The 26,244-nt window shown below is 39.9% G+C and overlaps 1 protein-coding gene across 1 annotated transcript; it reads left to right on the forward strand.

Moving 5' to 3' along the window:
• Positions 1–3,097: 3,097 nt before the first annotated feature.
• On the forward strand, positions 3,098–25,307 carry TMEM156 (transmembrane protein 156). Its single transcript, XM_026037772.1, has 7 exons — positions 3,098–3,197; positions 7,669–7,947; positions 8,660–8,917; positions 10,645–10,752; positions 14,021–14,122; positions 19,490–19,597; positions 25,204–25,307. The coding sequence occupies exons 1-7, from the start codon at positions 3,098–3,100 to the stop codon at positions 25,221–25,223; spliced, it is 975 nt and encodes a 324-aa protein (XP_025893557.1). The 3' UTR covers positions 25,224–25,307.
• The last annotated feature ends 937 nt before the right edge of the window (positions 25,308–26,244 follow it).

Below are 26,244 nucleotides of genomic sequence, written 5' to 3' on the forward strand. Positions count from 1 at the left end.
CACGAGCCGGCGCCGCGCGGAGGGCCGCGCTCACGCGGGGGCTCCATGGGCGCGCGCCCGCCCGCCGCCTGCCGGACCAACGGCCGCCGCTCCGCGGAGGGGACGGAGAAAGCACCGCGGAGGCCCCGGCGCCCCAAACGCGCGGCTCGGCGGGGGAGGGAGGCGGCAGGCGCTGGGCGGCCCCTCCCGGCCGTTAACGACTCCCCCAGGCCTCGCGCCGGCCCCTCCCGGCCGTTAACGGCTCCCCCCGCGCCGGCCCTTCCCGCCGCTAACGGCTCCCGCGGGCCCCGCGCCGGCCCCTCCCCGGCTCCAGCCGGGCACACGGCGGGGGAGGCGCGGGGGAGGCGGTGCCCCCGGCAGGGGCGGGGCGCCGAGGCCACGCCCCCCATCGCGGGGCGGGGCGGGCGCTGTCACCGCCCCCCCCCGCCGCCCGGCGGCCGTTGGGGCGCGCGGCGGGAAGGGCGCGGGAGGCGGTTCCGCCCCGGGGCGGTTGGTGGCTGTTACACCGGCCCGGGGAGGCGGAAACGCCCTGCGGCCGTTGGTGGCCGTTACGGCGGCCGCGCCCCTCGCCTCTGGTGCCTCTGCCCGTGTTTTAGGAACGCACCAGGAGAGGCAGAGGTGCCGCCCTCTCCCCACCCGCCCCGTTTCAGTGAAATAAATGAGCAGGGGCACAAAATGCTACAAAATACACAAAAATCTCAGGACGCTGCCCCCACCTTTGCTGCTACCGCCCTCTCTTGCCTTCAAAACCCACCACGTTACCTTCAAACCCACCCACGCTTGCCTTCCAGAAGCATCGTGGCATCTCCCACACCTCCCAGGCTGCTTCCTGCTGTCATGCGGTGACCTCTGTCACCCGAAAGCGGGATAATTTCCAAACTTGGAGGCTATGCGATGGCAAGGTGTGCAATGACCACTTGTGACACTGCCTGAAGGGCGTGCAGGGCTGGCACCGTGACGCAGTGGCCACGTATGGAGCTTTCCCTGACCAAATCCATACAGAGGCCAGCGCAGTCACGTGGCTCGCTGTGGTTTCCAGACCTCCTCCTGCTCCATTTCCAATGACTCAGATGACAGTAGCAAAATTTGATAGAAGGGTGGTGACTTCAATGGTGCTAATTCTTTCAAGCTTTGTAAAAAAGGGGGCACAAGATGCCAGTTTTGCACCATCGTAGGAAACCTATGTGCAGAGAACAGCGTCTCCATCACAGCCATATGAGCAAGCTACACACCAGGAATTTCTTTGCTCCTTATCTTTACTTAAGCTGCATGTTTTGAGCTTTGAATCAGTGTCTAAACCTCACAATGTGCTTGTTGTGTGATAGGGGAAGATCACAGGTGGGCCTAAGGTGCCATGACAAGGGCCACTATATAGGTATTTCCCACCACTCATGGATGCGTAGATATTCCACACGTGCTGTTTTCTTGGAAAGCTTTCCTTGTAGTATCTGAAATTTGACACATTCAATAGGCTTTTGTATTAGGCTGAACTTGGGTGTGAGCATGTAGAGAAATTTCTGCTCTGACTTTCAGCACTACGAACAATGATGAAAATCTGTATACATTAGAAAGCCGTACAAATATATACATACATATTACTTGTCTGAGCTGTACTGCTATTTCCAGGAGATTTTTCTCCATTCCTTCTGATAACACTCACTACACAAGCTTCAATGCAGGAGAATATAAATATGGAAGATTCACACAGTCTTTCACAAAGTAGAGCTAATTTGCTAACAGATGACAAATATAAATGATGCAGTGGGTGTCTTTTTCTTTCTAGGTTCATACCTATGACTTCTTGTGTTCTTATTACTTCTGTGGCAGCAGACTTCAAAAAAAAACCAAACAAAAAGTTCACTGCACTTTGGTTTCATTGCTTGCATTGCATGAAATCGCTATGTGATTAAAATACTACATTAGTAAATTTATATTCACTAAAGCTCTATTAAGAGTATTATATTTGCTTCCACCTGGCCTGCTCATCGTCTGAAATAACTAGATGATAAGAAGGGCATTTGGGACATTTGTTCTACCTTCAGTGGCATTGCTTCACTTTGGTAGTATTCAATATTTAATTAGTTGTGGGAAAAAGTTCTACATCAGTAGAGCTTTCTGAATTAATTAAATGTCTCATACTCTGTGCACTCAATATGTGAGTCATATTGTTTGTTTTTACATATGCATTATTCAGGGTGCTTTCATACAGAACGTTTCAGAAATGTTGCTCGCTGTTTCATCTATAAAAAGAATTTATGGAATATCATTGTGGTTGTGAGCACAGAAGACTTTTTTTTTTTCCATCTGGAAAGAATAATTTAGTGGTGAAATGGTCACCACAATGTACAGAAGTAGTAAGGGCTCTTTGGAGTCTTCATGTTAATGTAAAGGGTAGGAAAATACACTGAAGTCACAGTACAGGTCGGCAACATGGGTGATCATTTAAGCATACAGCAGCGATGATACTGTGTTCATGTCACACATTCAGTGTATGAAAAATATTGCTTATTTGCAAGATCAGGAACGTAAGTTGTAACCTAACAGTCACGTCAACAGTCTATTAAAGTCTTATTAAAGTAAAGATACTGTGTTACTTACAATTATCTTCCCCCTATCCACAATGCATGCTTATATAAATAAAACATAAAACCTCCATATTCGACCCATCTGGGTCTGACTCATTTCTGTAATAAGGGTCTGACTCATTTAAAAAAAAATTCTTCTTGGCCAAATGAGACCAAGATTCCTTCCCAGAGATGATTACTGTTCAGAAGCTACATGAAAGCGGCCATTAGAGGGTGATGTTCCTAAAAGAAAAGTACCCCGAAAGAATAAAACGGTTTCTAAGCAAGGTTCTTCTCTAATTTTCATCCTGCCACGTTGGTTTGGTCTTCATTGCGTTCGTTTGAGTCATCCTCATCTAGGCCAGTGTAAGAACTTGGCTCTCTGTTAGTTAAGGCAACAAGAAGTGGAAAGAAAGGCCGTGGCGGAGAGAGGAAATGATCAGGAGCCGTTTTGCATAAACCCCGCACTAAGTTAGCAGCTAAACCAGGAAGGAGCTCGCCATCCCCACGCCACATGGGGCGGCTGCAGGGACATGTGCTTGGCTCTGAGAAAATCAGAGCTCTTCAGATTAGCCATAGGAATCGTTACCATGTTTATTGTATGTTTACCTGAATTTTTCAAAGTCCAGGAAGGTGAGTGATCAGCTTTTAAAATAGCCCTCTTCTTCTTTCTAGAGGTCAGGTTGCAGTTGAAAAGTTAGCATATACTTTCTTAAAAGGGATGCTTATCATGCTGCAGTCGTATGGACTTTGTAAAACATATATATTAGCTTCTTCAGATTTTTAACCAGCAAAATTAATTATATCTTTATATACAATATGTGTTAATTTGAATATATATTAATTTCCATTAATTTGGTAGAAGTTTGTAATTTATTTATGTACATTGTGTTTTTTGTAACTGTTCTTTTGCAATCTTCATTGTAAACAGAATAATTAAAATATTTATGTTTTTCTGTAACAGGTACTTGTGTCTTAAAGGGTAACTTTTTGAAATCTCCATCCTGAAATGCCTGTAAACATTTGTACACTTACTATATGAGATCATGTCTGAGAAAGAGACATGCAGTGACACCCTGGTCAAAAAACATGGAGCAGAATAGGTACAACTGAGTGAAACAAATCCTGTGACAAAAATTCTAGATACGTCTTGGTGATCCTAATGGTCTATACTGGCTTTAGGATGAATGCAAAATGTATGTGTATAAATTTCGCATTCAGTGCTTTGTTAAAAATCCATATATAAATTAATATTTAAGTAGTCTTGTCAGAGGCATTCCTAATTAGGGTTTTGAATAAATCAATGTCATAATAAAAAGCTTCCCTTTGACAAACAGTATGTGTTCGCAGACATCATTAAATTATTTATAGAGCATACTTTTCTGCAGAAATTTAGTATTAAAATATATCAAATTAGGTTATTCATATTTAAATTTTTATTTTCATTCACCAGAAGAAAAATCACAATTTTTTTTTATCAGGTGAAAAACCTGATGACTTCTGTAATCCTCAAATATTACAGAAAAAAAGCTGATTTAAGCCGTTGGAATAACTGATGTTTTCCTGTCATGTGGAGGTGGCTAAAGCAATAGCCAGATTCTTTGCTAGCACAGACAACACAAATAAACAGTGCATGAATATTGCCAGAAAACATACTGACCTTATTGTCAGTCATCAAAGAGTAATTGCATTTTTCTCTGTTCCGTTGCTCCTCGTGGAGGTGCTTCATGCTGTAATAGCAAGTTCATTGCAATTCTGAGATCTATGTGTGAACTTAATCACCACAGCATGTCTGAGGAAGAAAATCCAATTATTTATGTCTGTGAGGCGAAATATATAGCAGCAGCGAATTATGTTCGGAAATTTAGAATATTTATCCTGTTTGGGATGTTGTAATTATACATAACAATGTCTAAATGAAAGTAAAAGAGAGTAACTATCATGAAAAATGTAAAAAAATTCAAGGAATCCGGGACGCTGTGCTTCCTTGAAAATCACGTTGGAAACTGGTTTTATTTCAGATTTTGTATCAAACTTCAGATGCACAGATTTGCTTTGCTGCAGATGTTTCAGTACAGATCTGCTTTGCTGCAGGTGCTCCAAATTGCTGGCTGCCGTGTGAGGCTGTGGAAAATACTGTACACACCTAATGTTATTGTTGGAAATCTTCTCTGAGCTGTGAAACAGCCCCTGTATATCTTCCTCTGAAGCCCAAATGAGTGCTTGCGACCTCCTACCTCCACATGCTTTTCTAAGATCATGTTTAAGGCTTGTGGGTATTTCAGGTTTCAGTACAGCCCCAAAAGTGCCAGGTAAGCAGAGAGTACAGGGAGAAGAAAGTAAAATTTGGAATTTTTGCTTCTCATTGAGTAGCAATTCTGCAGTATATCAAATTTTCAATAAACCAAGCCTTTAAAGATCTCTAACACTGTTCAGTGTTACCAAGAGTGAAATATTTCCTTTGCATTTGTAAAGCAACCCACTTGTTTAGTTATGAGTCACTGCAGCTTCAGCCTACATTGCTTTACAGCAGGAACTTGTAGTTTAGTCTCATGCTCTCAGTCCCTCTGCTGTCCTCTTGGTCCACCTTGCTTTTACATAACCCAGGTATTGTATTCTGCAAGTTGTACCAAGCTGTAGCTCTGCAACTTTATGTAACTCCAACTTTACTGCTGTCATTTGCACAAGGCAGTGATAAAAATGAAACTTAATATACTGCTGAATTGATTCAAAACAGAATATCACCAACAAAGAAAGGTCAGGCCAATCTAAAATTAAATATTTATGATTTTCTTAATAGGAAGCATTTTTTTTTTTACAAATGCAGATGCTCCCTGTGAATAATTTCATTTCAGTGGAAGTGGTTTTTCTATAGAAAAAAACCTATAAATAGAGGCTTAGCAAAGGAATTTCAGAATCTCAGAACTTCTTAACATTAAGCACTTAAGTTACGGATGTTTGAAAATAAAGCAAAGTTTCTTAGATATTTTTGGCTTGGTTTGGTCTCACCAATCCTTATAATTACAGTTTGTTTGCATTCAGATTTCCTTGGAGCTTTACATGTTTCCAACAAGCAGTGCTCACCTTTGGGAGGGAATGTTCCCCACTAAGGCCCGCACGAAGCAGCAGGCCTTTGTGAGTCCGGTTCTGCCTGACTCCTTGTAATCCACTGAGAAACCCAGTCCTTTTCCAATCATATTTACTGTGTTCAGCCATATGTATCCTCCCCTACAAAATCGTCTTTTTTTTTTTCCCTCTAATCTCTTTCTATTACCAGATTGTAATTTGGATGGAGTCCCAGTAAAAGTCCTCAAGAGGATGGTAAGCACCCTCACTAGTAGAACACCATACATTTCTAATCAGATACATATGATTTCTGTCCTACGTATCATATGTATCATGAACATGTGTATGATGATATGTATCATATCATCATATTCATTCCTACCAGATACTTTATAAGTATCTAGACCACGCCTAAAGGGCAGTACTGGAGCTAGTAAGGCCGTGTGGACAACATGATGCAGAACGATGTTCATGGTGCTCTGCATGGACATAACGCTACAGGCACAGCCCAGCTGGCAGATCCACACGTCCAAGGGCAAATTTCTGTGTGGAACAAGTCTGTGGAGAATGGCCATTAGCTGATCCTGAAAGCTGCAGCAGTGGTTTTAGGCGAGCTGCCCAGATGCACACATGCCTTGCATGAGATTAGAATAAGAATTCAATTTTTACTCCTGGCTCTTTTCCTCCAAGACTCTTTGCACTAAACTCTTCAGGCTGGAAGAATTTGATTTCAAGAGCTTGCTTCTTGCCAGGTTGTGGGGTTCAGATCAGGAGCATTTTGTGGGAAATCTTTGATGCAAATAAGGGAAAGATCAAGTCCTAAACTTTGCTTGACCTTTTTTTTTTTTTTTTTTTTTTTTTTGGTATTCAAATAAATTATCTTCTTATCTGTATATGATGTATATTTTACATTCCAATTTATTATCTGTTTTATGAGGAGTTTATGACTCTCTGATATACGGTTAATAAAGTGAAGGTAGTTGACGTTGGCATTTGATTTTTGGCTTTTACTTCTGAATCCTGCCTGCAGTCTTTCACCAAGTTGATTCTGAGGTTAGTCTCCCTGGATGCGGGTGCAGATGCCCTATTGAAGCTGTCAGATTGCAGTTAAGAGCTGGAGCAATTGAAGGCTGTGTTTTTCTTTCCATACATAATGATTTATGGCAACATAACTCCAGTGAATTTTTACGAGCATTAGATGCATAAATTAGTCTTCCCAGAGCTGGAAGGGTACCCCTAGAATTGGAAGCTAAACTACAAAACTCCAGGTTTGTACTGCATGATCTCCAGACAGAGAGAGAGCAATTAGTTGTGTTCATAAGGACATTTATTTTGTATTGTGTCCTAGCAGCTAAAACCCCTTCACTGATAATTAATATTCAGTTTTCACTAGTAATTAATACTCAGTTTTCTGTTATTTTCCAGAATTGCATAAATGTACTACAGCTATAGTAATCTGATACTGAAATTTGACTAAGAATGGCAAGAAAATAGTTGGTCATCATGAAGATTCCTTGATTGCTGGTTCATTTCGATAACAGGTCTTAAATCTGTGCTCAGAATTTGGGTGCATTTCTGTATAGTTTCCCTGTACAGTTCCACTATCATTAGAGAGAAAGTTTTCATTCTGATTAAAGCTGTTTTATAGCATAATCTTACTGGCATACTGTAGCTGTATGGCTCCAGGGCTAAATTCCCTCTGTGAATATGAGAGGCTTCATCTTCTTTTCAAACACAATCGAATCTGAACAGCTTTCAAACAGGGATATGACTAGATACTACCACAAATGAAAGTTATTATGAGAAGAGATTTCATGTAATTCAACAATCAAGTCCAGGATATACGTTGTGGGAATATTCTGTGCTTGCTTTCACTCACTTGATTATGTATTCAGTATGCTGCCAAAATCCGCAAGAAAGAAACCTTATGTTTTATTGTATGATGGTTAAAAAGTATCTCGCATGACATTTAACATGCACATATTTGTTCATGTGCCCTAAATGACTGTCTTGCTAATACAGTACCTCTGTTTTGCAGATAACACTGTAATGATATCGTGCAGGGATAGCTGCTCATTAAACAATATCACTTTTCCACTATGCACTTTTAACAAGTCTTGCAAAAGCTCCCTGCAACAAAGAAGAAAGAACCAGACTATTTTACTGAAGGCCATTGTAAATCACCCCAATTTCCAAAATATTTCCTGTATGTGTCAATCCTCCAGCAGAGAACAACAGCCACCTATTATGTACTCCGAGTGTGAATCCAATAGACAGAGGAACGTTGTTCCCCAAGAAGCAAGAGCAGTTAAAAAAAGTAAGTAAGAGAAGAAGAAATTGAACAAAAAGAGCCATATAATTCTTAAAACAGCCAAGAACCCCATTTTTGTACTCCCAGTCGATGTTATATGTAACTATGTAGTATCAGAAATGGACAACATAGTTCTGATAGAGGGCAACACTGACTAAAGACAGGTCCAGCATTCCAGAGAAGAGTTCAGCAACATCAACACCACTTCAGAGCAGTAGTATCATAACCCTTCTTTGCCTTGTATTCTTGCAAAGTGCCTGGAAAATTTTGGGGGAGAGGATGCTTCTGGATTTTGGTTTTTGGTCATACACTCCTAGCAACATGGGCAATAGGCCAAGCAGTAAACAGAGGAATGCATTACAGCTTGTGTCTTTTGCAATGAAACTTTCAAAAACCTTCTGCAACAGATAGCAGACAGACTAGATTACACTTCAAGCAACTAGCATCATATGGCTTTCACTTTTAAATTTTTTTTTCCCACAGTCCAATTTTCTATTATCCCTGTCAACAGAAGACCAAACGACAAAAAGAACTGAATAGTTTTGAAGCTGGTAATCAAGCAAAAATAGGCTATTTTGGTTGAGGAGATGTATTTTGGTTAGCTAATCAATACCCTTCAGATCTCCTCAGAAGGAATGAGACAAAGAATTTGAATGAAAGTTTTCTCTCTGTCTCCACTATATGTTATATAACATGTATGTTTTGTTTAAAATTGTAGTTGCACGAGCAAAAGGTTCTCTTGAAATGGAAACAGAAGATCTTGTATATTTTTATAAATATTTCAATTTCACCGTGCTTCCTGAGAATGAGGATGAGCATCACACATACTACATGCTGGAAGTCCACATCAACAACTCAATAATCAGAGAAAGAAATGCAGCTGCAGGACACCTGAATCACTCCTGTCTGGTGGCAATGGCGGAAGACCAAAATGACTGTATAAATGTTTCACCGCAGCTGAAGTCCTATGTGGAATGTAAGTTACAAAGGAGAGTTTGAAGGGGAATCAAGCTCAGAATCTATGGGAATCTTGCAAAAAGTCTCCACTAGGTAATTCTCTGCTTTCAGCATCTGTTTTAAAGTATTCCCAAAGAGAAAAGAGAGAGGAGATGGAAGAAAAAAAAAAAAAAAAAAAACACTTTATTTGGTCATCTCTTATTAAAACAGTACACACAAATGCAACTCTGTAAAGAGTGATTTAAACTGTGTTTTGCTCTATTTTCTTCCTAGATGCAACACAGAAAAAATATGTCTCTGTAAATTCACTTACCTTTTTTTTTCCTTTCTTTTATTTTGTTTAATGTTGGCAGACTTCCAGCATTCATTTATGACAAAACCTGGAATTGCCTTTCCCCCTACCTTTACCTGCAGTGCCCTAATCATGTTGTTTTTGAGGTAAACTTAAAAAATCCTATCAACTTCAATGACAGGAGAATCAGGGGACAGATTTGACTTTTCCTAGTATCCTGCTGCAAACCCGACTTTCAGCTTTCCTACAGTCTGCTTAAATAGGAAATCTCTGGCTGAGCTTGGTGTTGTTTTCCCAGAGGACAGCCTGTCAGATTTTAAATTTCTTTGTGCTGCGGGAGTTTTTTGGCTCATTGCCTGAGCATGGCCAGGGCTTCTAGTCCATGTATGGAGCATTTGCTGTCAGGGAGTAGGTGAATTATTACATTCATTTAGTTTTGTATGGCAAATATATTTTATGCTGTAGTTTTGCTCGAAAAAATAATGAGGTTTTACGCTGGCTGAACATGAGCTACTTAAACAATCCTAGGTAAAATCTACTGACAGCAGCTTAGTTTTTTTACACAGGTAGGTTTAGCTATGAGTACCTTTTTTAACTTGCTCTACTAACTCGTATCACAATTGTAAATTAGCTATGAATTAAGTGATTATCTCAAACGAACATGAAGAATTGAGAATACACCTTTTTTTTTTTTTTTTTTTTTTTTTTTTCTAGTTACTTCAAAACAAAGCCAGAGAGATGCTCAGAGCCCAGGCTGGGCAATACTGATTTATAAATCATTTTAAGTCACTATTATTTGAGGTGGACTACTCTGTGCTCGAGGAGGTGCTTTTGCTTCTGAATTAGAGGGGATAAACTGTGCCCCATCAAAGAACCACAAGGTTATTAGTAGCAACCTCAGGACTTCTCAGTGGAAAAGAGATAAAGGAAGTTAAGATGGCTTTAATTATAGTATTTCAAGTCAAGAGCAGGAAAATAGTAGTTTGTAGTATCTGTATCTACCATCTCCCATACATGAAGAGAATACCAGTACAGGTGTGTGTTGGACAGTGGGCCAGTTCTGCTGGTGCCCACCAAAACACAAAAAGGGTTTTGGTATACTTTACCTTCGCCTTCCCTTAAATATAAAAGTTCATGTTTGAAGCATATTCTTCTTGCAGCATCACATGTAACACTTCACACAAATCAAAAAGTTTTCATTCACTTAGCTACATATAATGATTTCAGACATGAAGAGATAGATACAGATTAAAATGAGGATAAATCACGGAGAATAAGCTTAATCACAAATAACACTCAAGGCTAAAAGAGAAAGACACAATCTTATTTTTATTTTAATGTTTATCCATCAGGAATAGTCGTGATCCAAAAACCTACCAAGAGAGCCACGATAGGATGCTTTTCCTGTCAGTCATTTCCTGATTCATTTTCTCTCTTCTGTATTTTATGGACAGATCCCATGTGTATGACGAAGATCGTATGGCTCGGTATGATTCCAATAGTGTTTGTGGTCACTGTTTCCGTTGTTGTCTACAAAATTGTCCAAGAAAATAAACAAAACTGTAAGTAATAAAAAGTTAATCTGTGTAAACTTAGATTTATGTCTATACAACTTATTGTATACAGTACAAAGTAAAATGTATTGCTGTAACAAAGTTGTTTGTTATTAACATGGTTCAGCCAATTGTACAGTTCTAATATAGCAAGAACTTTCATTTAAAGGGTCTGGGATACACAGATTAGTGACGTCTGAAGTGCCAATGCAAAAGCAGACTTGGTGGTGGTGAATGACAAGTGTTTACAGCTGACAGACCCTTGGCAGCCTGTGATCCTTGGTGGAATGAGCATCTGGTTTCAGACTGGTTCCAGTAGATAAAAAGATTACAGCTAAACACTACTGAAGGTTTCAGCAGAAATGCCAGTGACTAAATAGAAGCAGAGAGTGAAATTGCCTTTCCTCCCTTGATTATGATCCATCCAGATCAGGATCAAGGCAAAATATAGATACAAGGAAATACAGACTCTGCTGTCTGGCCTAAAAAGTGCTCACCTAAAGTCAGTGACGTTGCAGTGCCACGGAGGCAAACGAAGCTCTGCCCTCCTAACTTGAGAGCTGAAGCCAGCCCAGGTATAATTCCTTCTCTTTTCTGTGATTTCAGCAAAGAAAATGATACTGTGATTTCTGAGGTCAGCTCTCATGTCTTTTCCAAGTGATTTAAAAGGTCATTTTATTAGGACAGATCTTGTTCTTAGTTTCTTATTCAGAGACTGGAACAATTATTTCTACATAAAGACTTCACCAGCTGAGGCAGGCTCCTCTCCTGTGATCCACTTCAGGCTGAGGCTGGATAGGGATTTGCAGTGTTACTTCTGGCACTGTACCTTGAAGGAAGTGAGAATAAAATTGTAGCTTTCTCCCAGGAGTGAAACCTTTGAGCAACGAATGTACTGTCTCCTGTGCAAAAAACAACCTGGAAACCTGACTTCTTGTCAGCTGCTGGGTTTTACTTTTCATCAGAAGTCGGCTGCAGCTGGCAAAGAGGGCTGCCTGTTTTATCAGTGTGACAAGAGCGTCACTTAACCTATTATTTGAGGTAAGAGCACTTAGCTGCTGTCCACAGCAGTTTCCTGGGAGTTCCTGCCCGTGTGAGCCCCGGATGTGTCCAGAGGACCAGGGTTCAGCTGCTTTCACCAGATACCCCTCCGCTCCGCTGGCAGTCCCGAGCTGCAGGGCGCAGAGCTTGGCCACGGGGGCAAGGAAGCACAACAAGCTACATCCACGCTCTTCATCATCCTTGCTCTATCCACAGGCCCTTTGGTAGCAAAAGGGCAGTAGGAATCGGGCTTTAGTCCTAGCTGAACAGGAAGAAAAAGAGTGCCTCCACACAAGAGGTTTCTGTGAAAAGAATTTGCATAAAGTAAACATTTTATGTGTATATTTTTAATGAATAAACTGAATAGTTGCTTAAAATGGCACATCTGTAACAAGTGCCTCCTCCCCAGCCAAAATAAAACAAAATAAACTTTTTTTTCTCATTATGTTGGTTGAAATATATGATCTTTTACTTACTGCCAGAGCCAGAGTCCTGTTTTATGCATATAAAAATCCCCTAAAATATAAATTAGGTCTTTACAAGTTGAGTTTAAATGCTCTATTTTGAAGGATTTTTATCTGCAATTTGAAAGCTACCTATAAATTTCATGAGTATGATTCGTAACACCCTGTTTTTCATGCAGAACTCCTATTAGTGGTTATGATTAACAATGTACTGTCTTTAATCTTTTAGACATCAGTTCTTGGATACAGGTTTCTCATGCTGTGGTGGAATGTCTTCCACACGAATGGGAAAGACACCCGACCATTACTATTACTAGCAATTACTAATTGTCTTCTAGAAACCCTTTCCTGTTAACACAGGAATAATAATTTCATTCATTATGCTCACTATAGATAGTACTATGAACAACATCAGAGTTTTACCAATGAAAAGATAAGCATTATAGAAATATGCCTATGAGTCCTCTTCCTGATATGTATGTATTATATTATGAGCTGTAATTACAAATCTACACACTATTTTTTTTCTGTTCTTTCTGTTCTGTTTCTGCCTGAAGAATCAGGCATTTCCATGAGTCTAAAACAGGTTTTTTTTTTGTGTGTGTGTCTAATAAGAATTTTTACAGTCACAATTCACTTGGTAGTTTTTTTCTTAGTTTATGAGCACTACTGCTCATACTGCTTGCAAGAAACAGGAAATAATTCATTTCCTCTTAAGATCTTCCAAGAAATTGTGCAAGGCAGACTCTGAGACCCTCTGAAACATTAATGGAGTAATTTCCATGAGTACATAAAACAAAATACCCAGATAGACTTAGTGGAAGTTATAACTGATCTTCATTTAACAAAGGAGTTAAATTAGACATTAGTCCTTATGCCTTTACCCTTCTCCTCTTGTCTTTCAGCTTCATCCAGAGGTTCCTTTGACATTAACTGTTATGATGTCTGCTTAGGCTGCAGCATATTAAATCTCAGCTGGGTATTGGAAAAAAGTCATGACCTAAATAATGCTAATTTAATGAATTTTTTTAGCATTAAATTTTCCAGGATTCTCTGAAGAAAAATATGAAAATCAATTCTATTATGTAGAATTGGGGCAAGCGTGTCCTCAGAAGCTGAGTCCTGAACTGCTGGTAGGACAGTGTTAAGTGCAAGAGCTGCACCATCAACCACAGTAGCTCTACCAAGCCGAGGCTGTTAAAAGGCAGCAAAATGATGCAAAGAGCTCATAAACTGGCTGCTAAGGCCAGTCAGAGGTGTCCAGTCCAGCTATGTCTTTCTCTCTCTGGCACAGAGAGCTTTTTCTCTTGCTCTGCCCCCAAAATGAAATCCCCCCACTTGCAAGGAAGCTGGACACTCGGTTCTTTCTCTTCCACTGTCAGCCGTGAGCATCTGCACCTAGGCAGAAACAGGCATGACCCTTTTTTTCATAGCCTTCCAAAAATTATTCAAGGCACATAGTAGTGGGAAGAATAATTTGAAAAAGGTAAACCTGACTGGAATTTAGGAAAAAAAAAAACATAGGTAAATGAAAAAACTCTGTCCCTAGACCTTCCTGGAAAGTTTCAAAACTTTCCTATAAACCTGATTTTTCAGGTGTCCAGGATTTTTTAGGATAAGTCAGTTCAATTATAAAAGCCTTTTTTTTTTTTTTTTTTTTTTTTGGAGAGGGCTGATGAACAACTTAAATATCAGGGGTTTTGCCAGCTTTCCTTCTAATGAGTGCTGTATGTAATTCTATAGCTGAAGACAATTCATTCTGTTTAAAACAGACTATAAACAGAGAGCAGCAGCAGTATCAACCACTCTAAGCAGCAGCATTTCGAGACGTGCAGGAAGAACTATATCTGCTACTAAAACTCGCCTTTTTCCTGGTAAGCAATATAAAAGTAAAATATAAGCCTAATGAAGCCTTAGGATTGAGTGGGTTAAGAAAGACCTTTAAGCCTTGGGATGCTTCAGTTTAGTTAGAGGTTAGTTTAGTTATCTTGATTCTACACAAATATAGCATGATCTGGCTTCCTTATTGAAACATATTTATATTTAAAATAAATAACCCTGACTGTGAAACTATAAGAAAGCCTTTGTATACCATGCTTCCTTCAATCTTCTAAATGCCTTGTATTAATGTCTTCATTGTTTTGGGGTGTTTTTACTTCATTTTAATTTTTGGTGATGTTATGTTCCACACTTGGAGTTTGGCATGAGTGGAATGTGTGTGTGAAAAGTATACCCAAGTATACTGACATGTTTGCATGTTCTATGTGACTATGATTCTTGACAAAAATCTTCTATCAAGGGCTGGAATGAAGGAAGTAGGACCCACAGAATTGGTTTTGCTGGCATGCTGTTGCCTATTTGTGGGCAAAATTTCCACAAAATGTAGCTTCATAATTTCAGATAGCTACTAAAAATTGGTCTTCTAAGAATATACTATGTCTAGCACAAATAAGTGCTAAGTGGCATGGCTAAACTCAAAGTATGGTTCCTGAAATTTTAGTTTGGCAAAAAAAAAACCCCAAAACATTCTCTATGTAAACAGAAATTAGGTCTAAGTTAGATAATGCTAGAAGAGTTATATTCTTTAATAAACCCATGAATTCTTGTTTCATGGAAGGGACCCTGTCTTTTCAAATATTACCATGAACATATACAACAATAGTTTTGAATAGCAGAACAACTTCCCTCCAAAACAAAAACACATATGAAGACAGCAAATAAGAGGAGAGGAGAGGAGAGGAGAGGAGAGGAGAGGAGAGGAGAAGAGAAGAGAAGAGAAGAGAAGAGAAGAGAAGAGACGAGACGAGACGAGACGAGACGAGACGAGACGAGACGAGACGAGAAGAGACGAGAAGAGAAGAGAAGAGAAGAGGAGTTTTAAAATTAGGCTTGAGTACCTGGCCATTTGTATTGGAAATTCTTCCGGAGTTAGAGAAGACTCAGTAATTTCTCTCTGCAGTGCAGTAACTTGAAGCATTTCAATTTCACCTAGAAAAGAGTGAAATGCTGCCTGTCTGTCTGAGCTCTGCTGGGATTACAATTTATGTTCCCCAGTTTTAGATGCTGGCTACCTCTCAGATGTATTTATGAGCTCATTATTTTCATCTCCTGAGAAAGGAATCTGTCTCTGCCACCTTCCGCCTTGAGTTGCTTCGCTAGTACCAGCCCTGTTTTATCATCATGTTCACAATGACAGCTTTAGTGTTGTATATCCAAAGGCATTTTTGATGATGGACTTTTATAGAAATTCAAATCTAGTTTTACTATATTGAAGGAGATGGGAATCCAGTATTGGCTGCTCTTCTTGCTTCTGTATTCCTGTCACTTCAGTCTATCCATTAAATCAAGAAAGATGCTTAGCTATATGAAACACCATAATGGGTTTTATTCTAATCTGAATTTCATTGATTTCACACACTATAATTCTAGGCAATTCAGTAACCTTTTTTTTTTTTTCTCTGATTTACACCATTATGGTTTAAAGTACAATAAAGGCTATCCGAAATGTATTTTTTTTTCTACTGACTTCAAGATTTTCTCCTGGATTATAAATAGCTATGGGTTACTTCTTCAACAGTCCTTAATAATATCTTTGATATAATTTTCATTATCATTAGTGCACAGTTTGGAACCTAGAAACAGAAAGTTGTGATCCCTAGAAGAAGACAAAACAACCATCCTGGAAACACTGGAATGAGGATAAGTGACAGTAGCTCTGAGATGATGTGACAATATTTCATGTAGATATAGTTACTACTAAAAGGTTATTCAAAATTCATAAATGATAAGAGTGGAAAAGAATAAATCTTATGCTTTGTGAATGAGAATGATTTCCTAGGTGAGCTCAGGAAATAGTGACTTAATATCACTTTTGGTCCTACAAACTTTTGAGCTTGTGCTTCCCCATAAATAGGTAATTTACACCATGTATGGTGTAAACTGTCTGGTGAAGCTGTTAGTGCTTCTGTGTCCATATATCATATAACTAAGTTTGGTGGCCACAGGAAAGGAGGAAATGGCATATAGTAAGTACTACTAGGGATTAAACACAGAGAGAAAAGAGGAGAGTTTTAAAGAATTCTGGTTGTAGATGTTGACAGAATATATTTTCTAGAGCTTGTGTTCGTTCATGTCATTATATTTACACAAAACAGTTCTGTGAATGCCTTGAATCGATAAAATACAGTTGCCCTTAAATGCAACCATGAGACTGCAAAGAGGAGAGCACAGGATGCTTTTTCTCCAGGGCAAGAAGTAAATGTTCTTCAAGTGACAGAGCTGTATTTCCATGCATAAGGCACTTTCATATTAGGTAGGAGATGATAGTAGTAGCACACAGGAAATCAACCATAGAAGAAAAGTTCTTGCTTGTATGAAGAATGAGGATGTAGGCCTAGCTTCCAAAATACTGGGGTTTAGCTGATGAATTATGCCAGGTAAGTAGCACAGATATGATAGGTCAAAGGCTGCAAGAATTTGTCTTGGAATTCACAGGCTGTTGAATACAATATACCTTGCTCCATACCTTTTTCTTAATCAACCTTCGTTAAATTGTTAAGAACTTTTTCCACTACTGGCACCTAAGTAAGTATGACTGTTCTCATATGGGGGTATCCCAAAACATGTAAGCCTGGATTTACTGTTGGGAGCAGGCCACTGTGTATGAACTGTACTTAAAAAAGGAAAGTTGCACAAGAAACAGACTTTAGAAATCTGGATTTTTAATAGCTGGAGTGAATCTTCCCAGTAGGGGTTTCTAATTTTGGAAGTTGTAATAATATAAATATATGGGTTATAAACCAGAGGGTGAATTTTTATCTTTGGAAGTTTACCACTGTAATTTCTCATTCAGACCTTATTTTTCTTACTTAAGAATGGTATTTCTTACCTATTCCTACCCTAGTCTGAAAGCAGCATAGGGTTTATTGGAAAAAAAATGCTGCTATTCCTGTTTCAGAAGGGGGGTCCCCAGAGAGGAATCAAAACATTCATATCAGTATATTACTACTCTACAGTCTGTGAGAACAACCAAACATATCTGTGGATAGTTCAGACGTAATGCTGTCTGCCACACGGCTCAAGGAGTGTGTTCACTCCTTCCCATTTTCAGTGATACTCCATTGACAAAGTCACAATTGGGTTCATTACATTTTAGGATATGGATATAGGATTCCTTGATTCAGTTGTGTGGCTCATAGTAGTGCAAAGTTAATTCTAATGTATTAATGTATTTCAGTATGTTTTCTTTTTATTATATCATGATGCTCTCGACTTTCAGCATTATCAAATGAATATTCACATTATATCTGCTGGAAGAGATTTGGAGCATGGCCCAGCCGTGGCACAGAGCATTGCAGGGACTGTGTTTGTAGAAGCACTAACATACTGAGAATTCAACAGCCTGTGAATTCCTAGATGGATTCTTGCAATCTTCGTACATATCTGTGCTCCTGACCTGGCATTTTAGAATTAATTGTTTCTCTTGTGAAAACGAGTGCAGCCCTGAGTCAGCACATGTGCACAGGACCTGGCTGAGCTGTGATCAGCTGCTTTCGGTATCAAACGTCAAATCAAAACCAGGTGCCCGTGCCGAGGCTTTGGCCTCAGGCCCGGCGGCAGCTCCGGCCTCCTGGCTTATCCAGAGACATCAAACTTCCTTTTTCTCTTTTCAAGTTTGATGTCAATAACAAGAAAACACAAGGCATTATCTTAGGGAATGTGTGGTTTAACTTCCCTTGGTTTGGGCTACAAGAAATGCAGAAACCAATGTGTAGCATAGAGGTTGGCGGGAAAGGGAAGTGTTTGCCATTCTCAAGTATAGCAATTTTATACTCTGTAGTGACAGGGGAAATGGTGGCTTGTTTAAAGTACATGTTTTAATGTGTTAAAGACTCTCTAGCACCAAGCAGTTGGATGGTAATCTAATAACCTTTCGTGAAAGAGGGACATTGCAAGATCAGGCTGGCAACCAGGCCTCAAATAATAAAACTCCAGGGTTTTTGGCCTGCAGTTGTTTTCTGGCCTGTATAGACTTTGTATCATGCACAACATTTGAAATAAGTGGGCTTAATAACTGTAATATGCCTGTAAAGAATTCCTATATCATTCTATCCTATGAAAACATTAGTTCCTTACTAATGAGATTAGAGAACTCAGGCCAAGTCCTGCCCTCTCAGGTGCATTGCTATTGTTGCTTCAGTTTCCTTTACGGGTTATAAATGAAAGCAAACTCTGTCCCTGTAGTGTCAGGGCCGGTATCCCACTGAGTTCAAGCCCATTGAGCAAGGAGAACAGGCAGTATCTACATCTATTGTAGTATCAAGATACTACATCTATTGTAGTATCAAGAAAATGGAAGCGAAGAAAGAAGAAATTTGTTTCATCTTGGCCAAGTGGAGCATTACATCTTTGCTTCTGGTACTTCTCAGTTAATTCCTGAGCAGCTGAACACTTGTCTTTTCCTCTGCAGCTTAGGGGAATCACGCAGGGCAGGGAAAGCTCATCCCAGTGTTCGGCACTTATCTCAGGCTCACATGTCCCTGCAGCCTGATGCTTCCAGAATAAAACATGAAGCCTAATTACCACTTTGGGTCTTTTGCTACTTTTCTGAAAAGAGGATAAAATCTATAGGGCATGAGTAATTTTCAGGAGCTTTTTATAGCCCCTGCATAATCCCAGCGGGATGCTGGTGCTCTGTGTGTGTGTGTGCAGAGCAGGGCTGCACGCGGGCTCCGAAGGGAGTAAGTGCCAGCCTATAGCCCTGTTCCATGCAGGTTTGTCCCAAGGCTGGAATACGATCCACTGCTATTTCCATTACTTCCTCAGTTTTATTTTGCTTTTCATATGCAGTTGCTTAATTACCAAGAGCTGAAATGTGCTTTTTAATTGTATTTGTAAAGGAGAAAATCTCCAATGAGATAGAAGCTGGAGAAGGGATGAAGCTAAATATGTCTCATAGCCCATCATCCTTTCACTGTGAACTTAGGAAAAACTCAGAAGCTCCAAAGGGGGTTACAGAAGTTATAGATGGTCTGAGACAGGATGGACCTGCGGTTAATCTCTTGTGTGCTCTTCTGCAGTTCTTTGAAAAAACAGAAGATATCCATAACTCTGGCCCCATTAGCCTGTACTAGCTCTGAGCTTCTCTCTTGTATTTATAATAGGTTTCAATATTTTAAATCTGCAAAGTTTAACACTCTGCAGGTGTTCTTAATATGGATAATAATTATTCTAACCTTTAGTAGCAGAGAACAACAAGCAAAGGACTCGACTTACAGCAGAGACTGTGGAGATACTGTCTGTAATTCCTGAGCACGAGCATTGCCATGTGGGGGCATCATGTGCAGAAGGTAAGCAAATATCTTACAGCTCCTGGATTACTCTGTTTTGCCTCGTATTTTTAAAATAAATAGTAAGAAATATCTACTAGTAATGGCAATAGAGATGACTATCTTTTAAAGGTTTGTAAAAGGTAGGTGGCAAGAAAACAAATTCACTTTTCCTTCTGGTAGGAAGAATGATCAATAAGCTAATCTGTTAGTTTGTTATTCTGTACATGTCCCTGAAGCCAGTGCAAATTCTGCCCCTTTTTCTGGTGTAGGAGACTGTGTCCTGGACTGCAGTATGGCACTGACACTTGTTTCTGACAAGGACAGAGGAAAAGAAACCCGCAGTAATATGTAATAGATACCTCTCCTAGGCAGTACCTTTAATGCCTAAAAATGGAATGGATGCTACTTGAATAGATAATACAAGCACACTAATGTATCAACTGCATAAACAAAGTTGTGGCTATATGCACAGGTTTATATTACTGCACATGGCACATACTTTAGGTTAAAAGCGTAAGAAGCTTTTTCCTTTAGAAACATCCTTCTTTATTTACATATATTTAAACTGGATAGAGTTCTAGTGAAAACTCAGCATGATGACATGCTATCTTTTTGATGCCCTGGAAAAAAACCGGTGTGCTAAAGTGCTGTTTGATTTCTGTACTTCATGTGTGACTATAAAAATTGAAGTTTTATGTTGAGAGCACAGCTGAAGAATTATTGTGTGGAAAAGGCAAACTACTTCTATAATAAATTAATAATACAGCCAAATTACAATTTTGCTTCTGAGAGAGACTTGCTGGGTTACAGGGTGGTATATTATAATAACTAAAAATAATGACCACTGGATAAATGGTTCCCATCCAGAAATCTTACGAGCACTTGTAAAGATGAAAAGGTGTCATTATTAGCATTTTAAAACGGTAATAGGGATAGATAACATGACTTGGGAAGTCGCTGATATAGTTGAGAGCCGTATCTGATGATTGGAGTTCATGTCCTTGCCTCCTGGATCCCAGGAGCTTGTGCTGGTGAGACCCTTGTGCCGACCTCCTGTGGCCTCTCCTTGGGGTGGCCTCTTCCTTGCCTGGGGCTGCCTCCCAGCTCCTGCAGCATTTGGGTACTTCAGACCTCTTCTTTCTGACACGTCAACCATCTCTTCAGGAAAACCTTTACCTTCCCATAGCTCCACTTCCCACAGAATCACCCATCTTAATTGTTTCCCATAGGAAGAGCCAGCACTTAGCCTGAGCCTAGGAACAGGAACTTCTGAGGTTGTGCTGGCATGTGTCCCTGAGCAGGGGCTACCAATCAGCACCTTCACCCTACAGCAGCTGAGCAGCAGCAGCTTCCCGTTTCCTTCCAGGATACCGGCTTCACCAAGGACGGTTTTTAGATGCTGGACACAAAGTGTCCTGGTCCATTCCCACTTCAACTTAACTTTGGTCATTATGGAGTAACCACTGGGATGGACCTGCCAGCACTGCCATTGTTATGATTAAATTAACTATTATGTCTCCTCTTTCTGCGAGGAGAAGAACCAGCTTGGCAGACCTTTGATTGGGAACAAATTCAGCTAATTAAAAATGTATCAACTTCTGTACCCCCACCTATGCAAAAGGAGAACGTTTTCAACACGGGTCACTTAATCTCTCCGTATATTTTCAGGATACCTATTACCACAGCATTTGAGGGCTGAAATTAAGGATCCTCCTGTATTTCTGCCATCTTTCATTAAATGACCCCAATATCAACTGTCCTGGAAAAATGCATGAGTCAAGTCTCCCGGGTGATTTAAGAGAGTTCTCTGTTTATGTGTGACAGCTGTGGAGATATTTCCTTAGCACTGTCAAAAGGTGACATAAGAATTACTGCAAGTTATGAGGTCCTGTTTATTTGGTTGGAAAGCATAAACATTGCATTCAAGAAAGCAAATATTTGCTTTAGGACCACAGAGAAAGAGGCTCTGGAAAACCAGCTTCTTTTTTTCTACCAGTGGTCCTCAGTCAGATTTATCCCCAGCTAAAACAGAGGTTGTGTAGTACTTTTAACTTCTAAAGCATTACTTTCATCAACTATTATTTTAGCAGTTCTAAAATGCCTCTTCTGTGATAAATGAAAAGAGAAATAGCAACCTGGACTGATAGCAAGAAATCCAGGAGAACATCAGGTCTTTCAGCAGATCACAAGGATAAATACTGGATTTATATATCAAAGTTAGGCTCTTGGCTTCCTTTACTTCAAAAGGGCAGCATGTGAAACCGTGAGACAACTAACATTTCTGAATGCACTTGATTTGATAACAATTCCTGAGAACAGTGGAAGACCTCTTCTACTGCTATTGGACCAAGGGAGCAATTAAGATCCCCATGCTCATTAAAAGCTCCCTACATATAGGGAACTGTCTATAGGAAAGCACTAAAGCATCTGGTAAGACATTTTTGCTGATAGCCAGCCCTTATAACTTTCTTCCATAGAGAAGATTTCAGCTAAACTTGTCCTTTGAGGCTTAAGAAAACGTGTCCCAAGGAAGGGCTGTTCTCCAGGTCGGTCTCTGTCCTGCCCTTTCCCCAGCAGCCTGAGCTGTGTGAAACCCAGGCAGATTCTGGCTAAGCAGGTGATCTCTTCCAGGCTAAAAACACACTCTAAACATGCAGCCGTCAGAGCAGAACAATCACGTGTGTACAGCATGAAGAGCAACTGGGAGCCTCTTTTACAGGATTTCTGCCCTCTGCCCATTTAAGAGAAAGCAGCATTAAATTCTCCCTAAGGAGCACTAAGCAATTTCAAAACTTCACAGATGACTAAGGACATAACAACATTTTATCTTATTTGGGGGAATTAATGACAGATACAGAACTGATAGTTTCAGGAATAAAGAAGACTCAGTGTCTAATGGCCAATGATTGTAGAAATTCTTTTCCTTTTTTCTGTTTTTTTATTTATAGCGGTACTTTATTTACTACAACATTCTCTTTGTTAATGTCCCAAGGTCAAGATAAACAATATTAGTGTCCTGTCTCCCATTAATTCTGTTAATAAAACAGGTTGAAGTAGTAAAAGCTGCATAAAAGCTAATGGAAGTTCCACCTTGGCAGTTGCCAATAATTTTTAGTACACTTCCCTTTCCATCAGCACTTCATCTCTCTTTGTAAAAAGCCTGGAGATCCTTGAAGGTGCTTCGTGTCTTTGTGTTTCCTAAGTGACCTTGTAGCTTTACAGTTAAATAAGACAAGTCATTCTCCCAGTGAATACCCAATTTAAGAATTAATCTTGCCTTGCAGTGTAATGGATCGTAAGACTAAAGCATGAGACAGATAAAGAGCTAAGAGAGAGGATACATGGGAAGAAGAATGTGTATGGTCAAAAAACTGAAAACTTTTTTCACTGAAACTGTAAAATGAAAGAAATTTAGGAGCTGAACTGTACAGAACATGAGCTAAGACCCGGAAAATTCAATGCTAGCCCATCCGGGCTATCACACAGGTTTGGCCCAGGCCCCTCCTTCCTTTCAAAAGAGTCTTTCAACACGAGGATTACAGGCCTTATTAGCACAAGTAGAAAAATAGACTAAAAATATAATTTTTGCTTGCTTTTCCCTTTGTGATTGCAGCTTTACAAAAATATTTTCACATTTCAAAGAGTGCCTCTCTCCTGTGCCTCTCTGAGCAAGACACCCACACAAACAACCTAAGCACAAAGAACTCAAGGGAAAACAGTGAAACTCCCCGTTCAAAGCATTCTGGCAAAGGCACTTAGCAAGTGCACACAGGAGAAGAGGAAGATTACAGATAAGCTCTGTTTTTCGAAATCGTACATATATTTGTAAAGAACAGACGGTGAATTTTCAATTGACAAGATACTTTCGCTTATCCTTTTGTCGCCGTCTCTGAAGAGCTCAGGGGCGATAGCTGTGCTGTGGTTAGTGCCCTGGTTAAGCTGAGTGCCACGTGGCTCAGGGCAGCACTTTGCACAAGTGCTGACACGCTGTGTGTACCAGGTAGACGTTTCTGCAAGATGCCATCTGTCCTGTTTCCGTGAATCCCTGTAGATAAGTCCACAAACAAATATTAAGTTCCTCATGCAGCTTCAGACGCTGTAAGAAGCGCATGCAACACAGAGTTATCTGTTTATTTTTAAAACATCATGCAAGATAATATCTCCACTCTTTCTGCTCCCGGAACAGATTCAAGTCTGATTCACACATTAAAAATAAAACTCCTTTTAGCCTCAACTCTCAGAATCTGATTGTTGGTGCATTCACCAGTACTCGGCACAATATTGGGCTGCTTAAAATGCCCACCAAGGTGTGTTTCTCTCCAAAGGAGATACAGAGGGGTTTTAGAAGGGAAGCACTCATGTTTGCTTGCAAAACAGGGCTGTTATGGGCACTGTAGAAACGTGCCCATTAAACGTGCCCGTGTTAAACGTTTTGTTCCATTGTTAAAAGTTTTGTTCCATTGGCTCTCATCAGCTGTCATTGCATTTTGTCCTGCCCACATTTGCTGTTTTCCAGCTAACTCCAGCAGCTGCAACCTCCAGTGTGAGTTCATGGCCAAAGAAGCACTTCTCTTCCACACTTTTAAGATGTGAAGGGAGGCAGATGTAGCTATTGGGCCCTCAGATACATGAACTACCAGAATAAGTAGCAGCTGTAGTTGTTTTGTAGCTCAATGTGAGAAGAGAAAGGGCAGGAATCTTGTACTTCTCGCCCCTACATTGTATAGTTCCCTAAAAGCTAAAGATGAGCCCAATTTGGAGCTGGGAGTTTTCATATTTCGAGGTTGCTCATCACATGCGACTTCAGCAGCTGCTGTCCAATTTCCCAAAGCTTCCTTCGTGTCATTTTAGAAAATGAAAAATGCTTATTTCATTATTGCCCAATTTATTCCACCAAATACCAGTATAATGGAGGTGAGGAGGTGAGGGGGGGCACATGGTTGGACTTGCTGGTCTTGAAGGTCTTTTCCAACCATGATTCTGTGATTGCAAATTCTTCCATCTGGCTGGTGTTTCAGATTCTTCTAAAGCAGTTTTATTTTCATTAGGGTATTTTAGCATATTTTGGTCAGGATTCTCCTAATACTCCAAGTTCCCTTGTGAACCCTGTGCTGCAGAGTGAGGAGCTCATAAAGACACAACCCAGGAGGGAGAGCTGGTGGAAAGGGGACCTCCTCTTTGAGGGACCATCGAGATGCCTTTTCCAGGCTGCCTCAGGCATGGGCACCTCTAGGATTGCCCTCTAGGGCAGCTTCTGCCTCTGCCTCGCTGGCTGTTTAGGTGACCTCAGATCACTGAGCTTCTCTCAGCAGTGAATAAGTACGAGTGCTTCCCGCTCAGGTTTTTGTGTCATACTCTTGTGGAGCAGGTACTTGAAACGTGATCCGATAGGCAGGTATCACACCTGGGTGTTTTGCTCCATTCTAATGTCTGTCCCCTGTTTGGCTGGTCTCTTGGTTATAATCTTGTTTGCATTTGTAATAAAGAGGAATATTCACTACTGTGAAAGTTGAAAGAAATCTGAAGTTGTTGAGTACCATCACAATGACATTAAATCTAAAGCAAATTAGAAAAGACTGCTTTTCTAACCTCAACTTTTTGAGCATTAATACTATTTTCTTTAGTTTCAGATGTTGCTGTATGAAATATGATCAATATTGCATGAAAGAAGAAACTAATACATGGCAGAAGAAGGCAACTTCATTTCCAGTACAGCCAGGGAGCCATGTCTCATCTTTTATGAGAACACCAACTCTATTTTACAGGCTATATTTTAGTAGCTATTTTATTCATCTCAACTACTTGGTATTAGGCAAATATGAACCATGGACAAAGAGATATTTTGCTGTACAATCTATTTCAGCAAGAGATTATAGGTTTCACATCCATTTTCAATTAATTCTGGATTTATACCTAATCATAAGGTTGCAAGATAATCCCTCCAATAATTTATTTTTCTAGCTGAGAATAAATTTTGTATTCTCCATAGGGTGAAAAGACTGTATAAAGATAAAAACAAACCTATATTTTCATGGAATGAGCACAGCCTTCAGCTTATTTATTACTCTAAGTGACTAGGATGCTTAAAGGATATAATTTCTGGCTATTGAGCTGAAGGCAGATAGAAGCAGTGAATTCTGCAGTAAATTTTAATTCTGCAGTGAGCAAAGAAGACATTCACAAATTCTGCAGCAAGAAAAACGTGTGGAAAAATAGGACATTTGGCTTCAAACCAGAAAAACCATCATTATTGTATTTTTATAACTCGCTAAGGCACAAAATGGACTTTGTACTGTTCGATAAATTGCATTTCTATCTTTTGTATTAGTTTAGCTCTTTAGTATTCAGACTCATTATATCCTGAAACTTTTCCTTGCTTTCCATTTATTACTGTTCTGCTGAGTGTAATGGAGCTGTTTGGGCTGAGCAGGGCCTCAAACTCATTCTGGGCTAACATATTATTTGTGGGTACTATTTAATCATAAATTACCACCAAGAAGCACAAATTGCAGAGCCAGTACTTCAAACTCCCTTGTGCTAAATCCATCAGGATGAACAGATTGTAAACTGCCCATTGCAAATATGATATGCAGTAATTTAGCATCATGTTAATACTTCATAACTTCCATCCCTTACATTTATATAGCTTTTCCCTCCTGAAGCTT

This window comes from Nothoprocta perdicaria, unplaced genomic scaffold (genome assembly GCF_003342845.1).
Source record: "Nothoprocta perdicaria isolate Ctin4 unplaced genomic scaffold, notPer1 scaffold_2, whole genome shotgun sequence".
Classification (NCBI taxonomy): Eukaryota; Metazoa; Chordata; class Aves; order Tinamiformes; family Tinamidae; genus Nothoprocta; species Nothoprocta perdicaria.

Bases quoted from the DNA above. Each gene is read 5' to 3' on its own strand.
- TMEM156 (XM_026037772.1), top strand. From the start codon at position 3,098: ATGTGCTTGGCTCTGAGAAAATCAGAGCTCTTCAGATTAGCCATAGGA. The intron at 7,948-8,659 runs GTAAGTAAGAGA...TTAAAATTGTAG, and splicing joins AGCAAGAGCAGTTAAAAAAA to TTGCACGAGCAAAAGGTTCT. The intron at 19,598-25,203 runs GTAAGCAAATAT...TATTTTCTTTAG, and splicing joins GGGGGCATCATGTGCAGAAG to TTTCAGATGTTGCTGTATGA.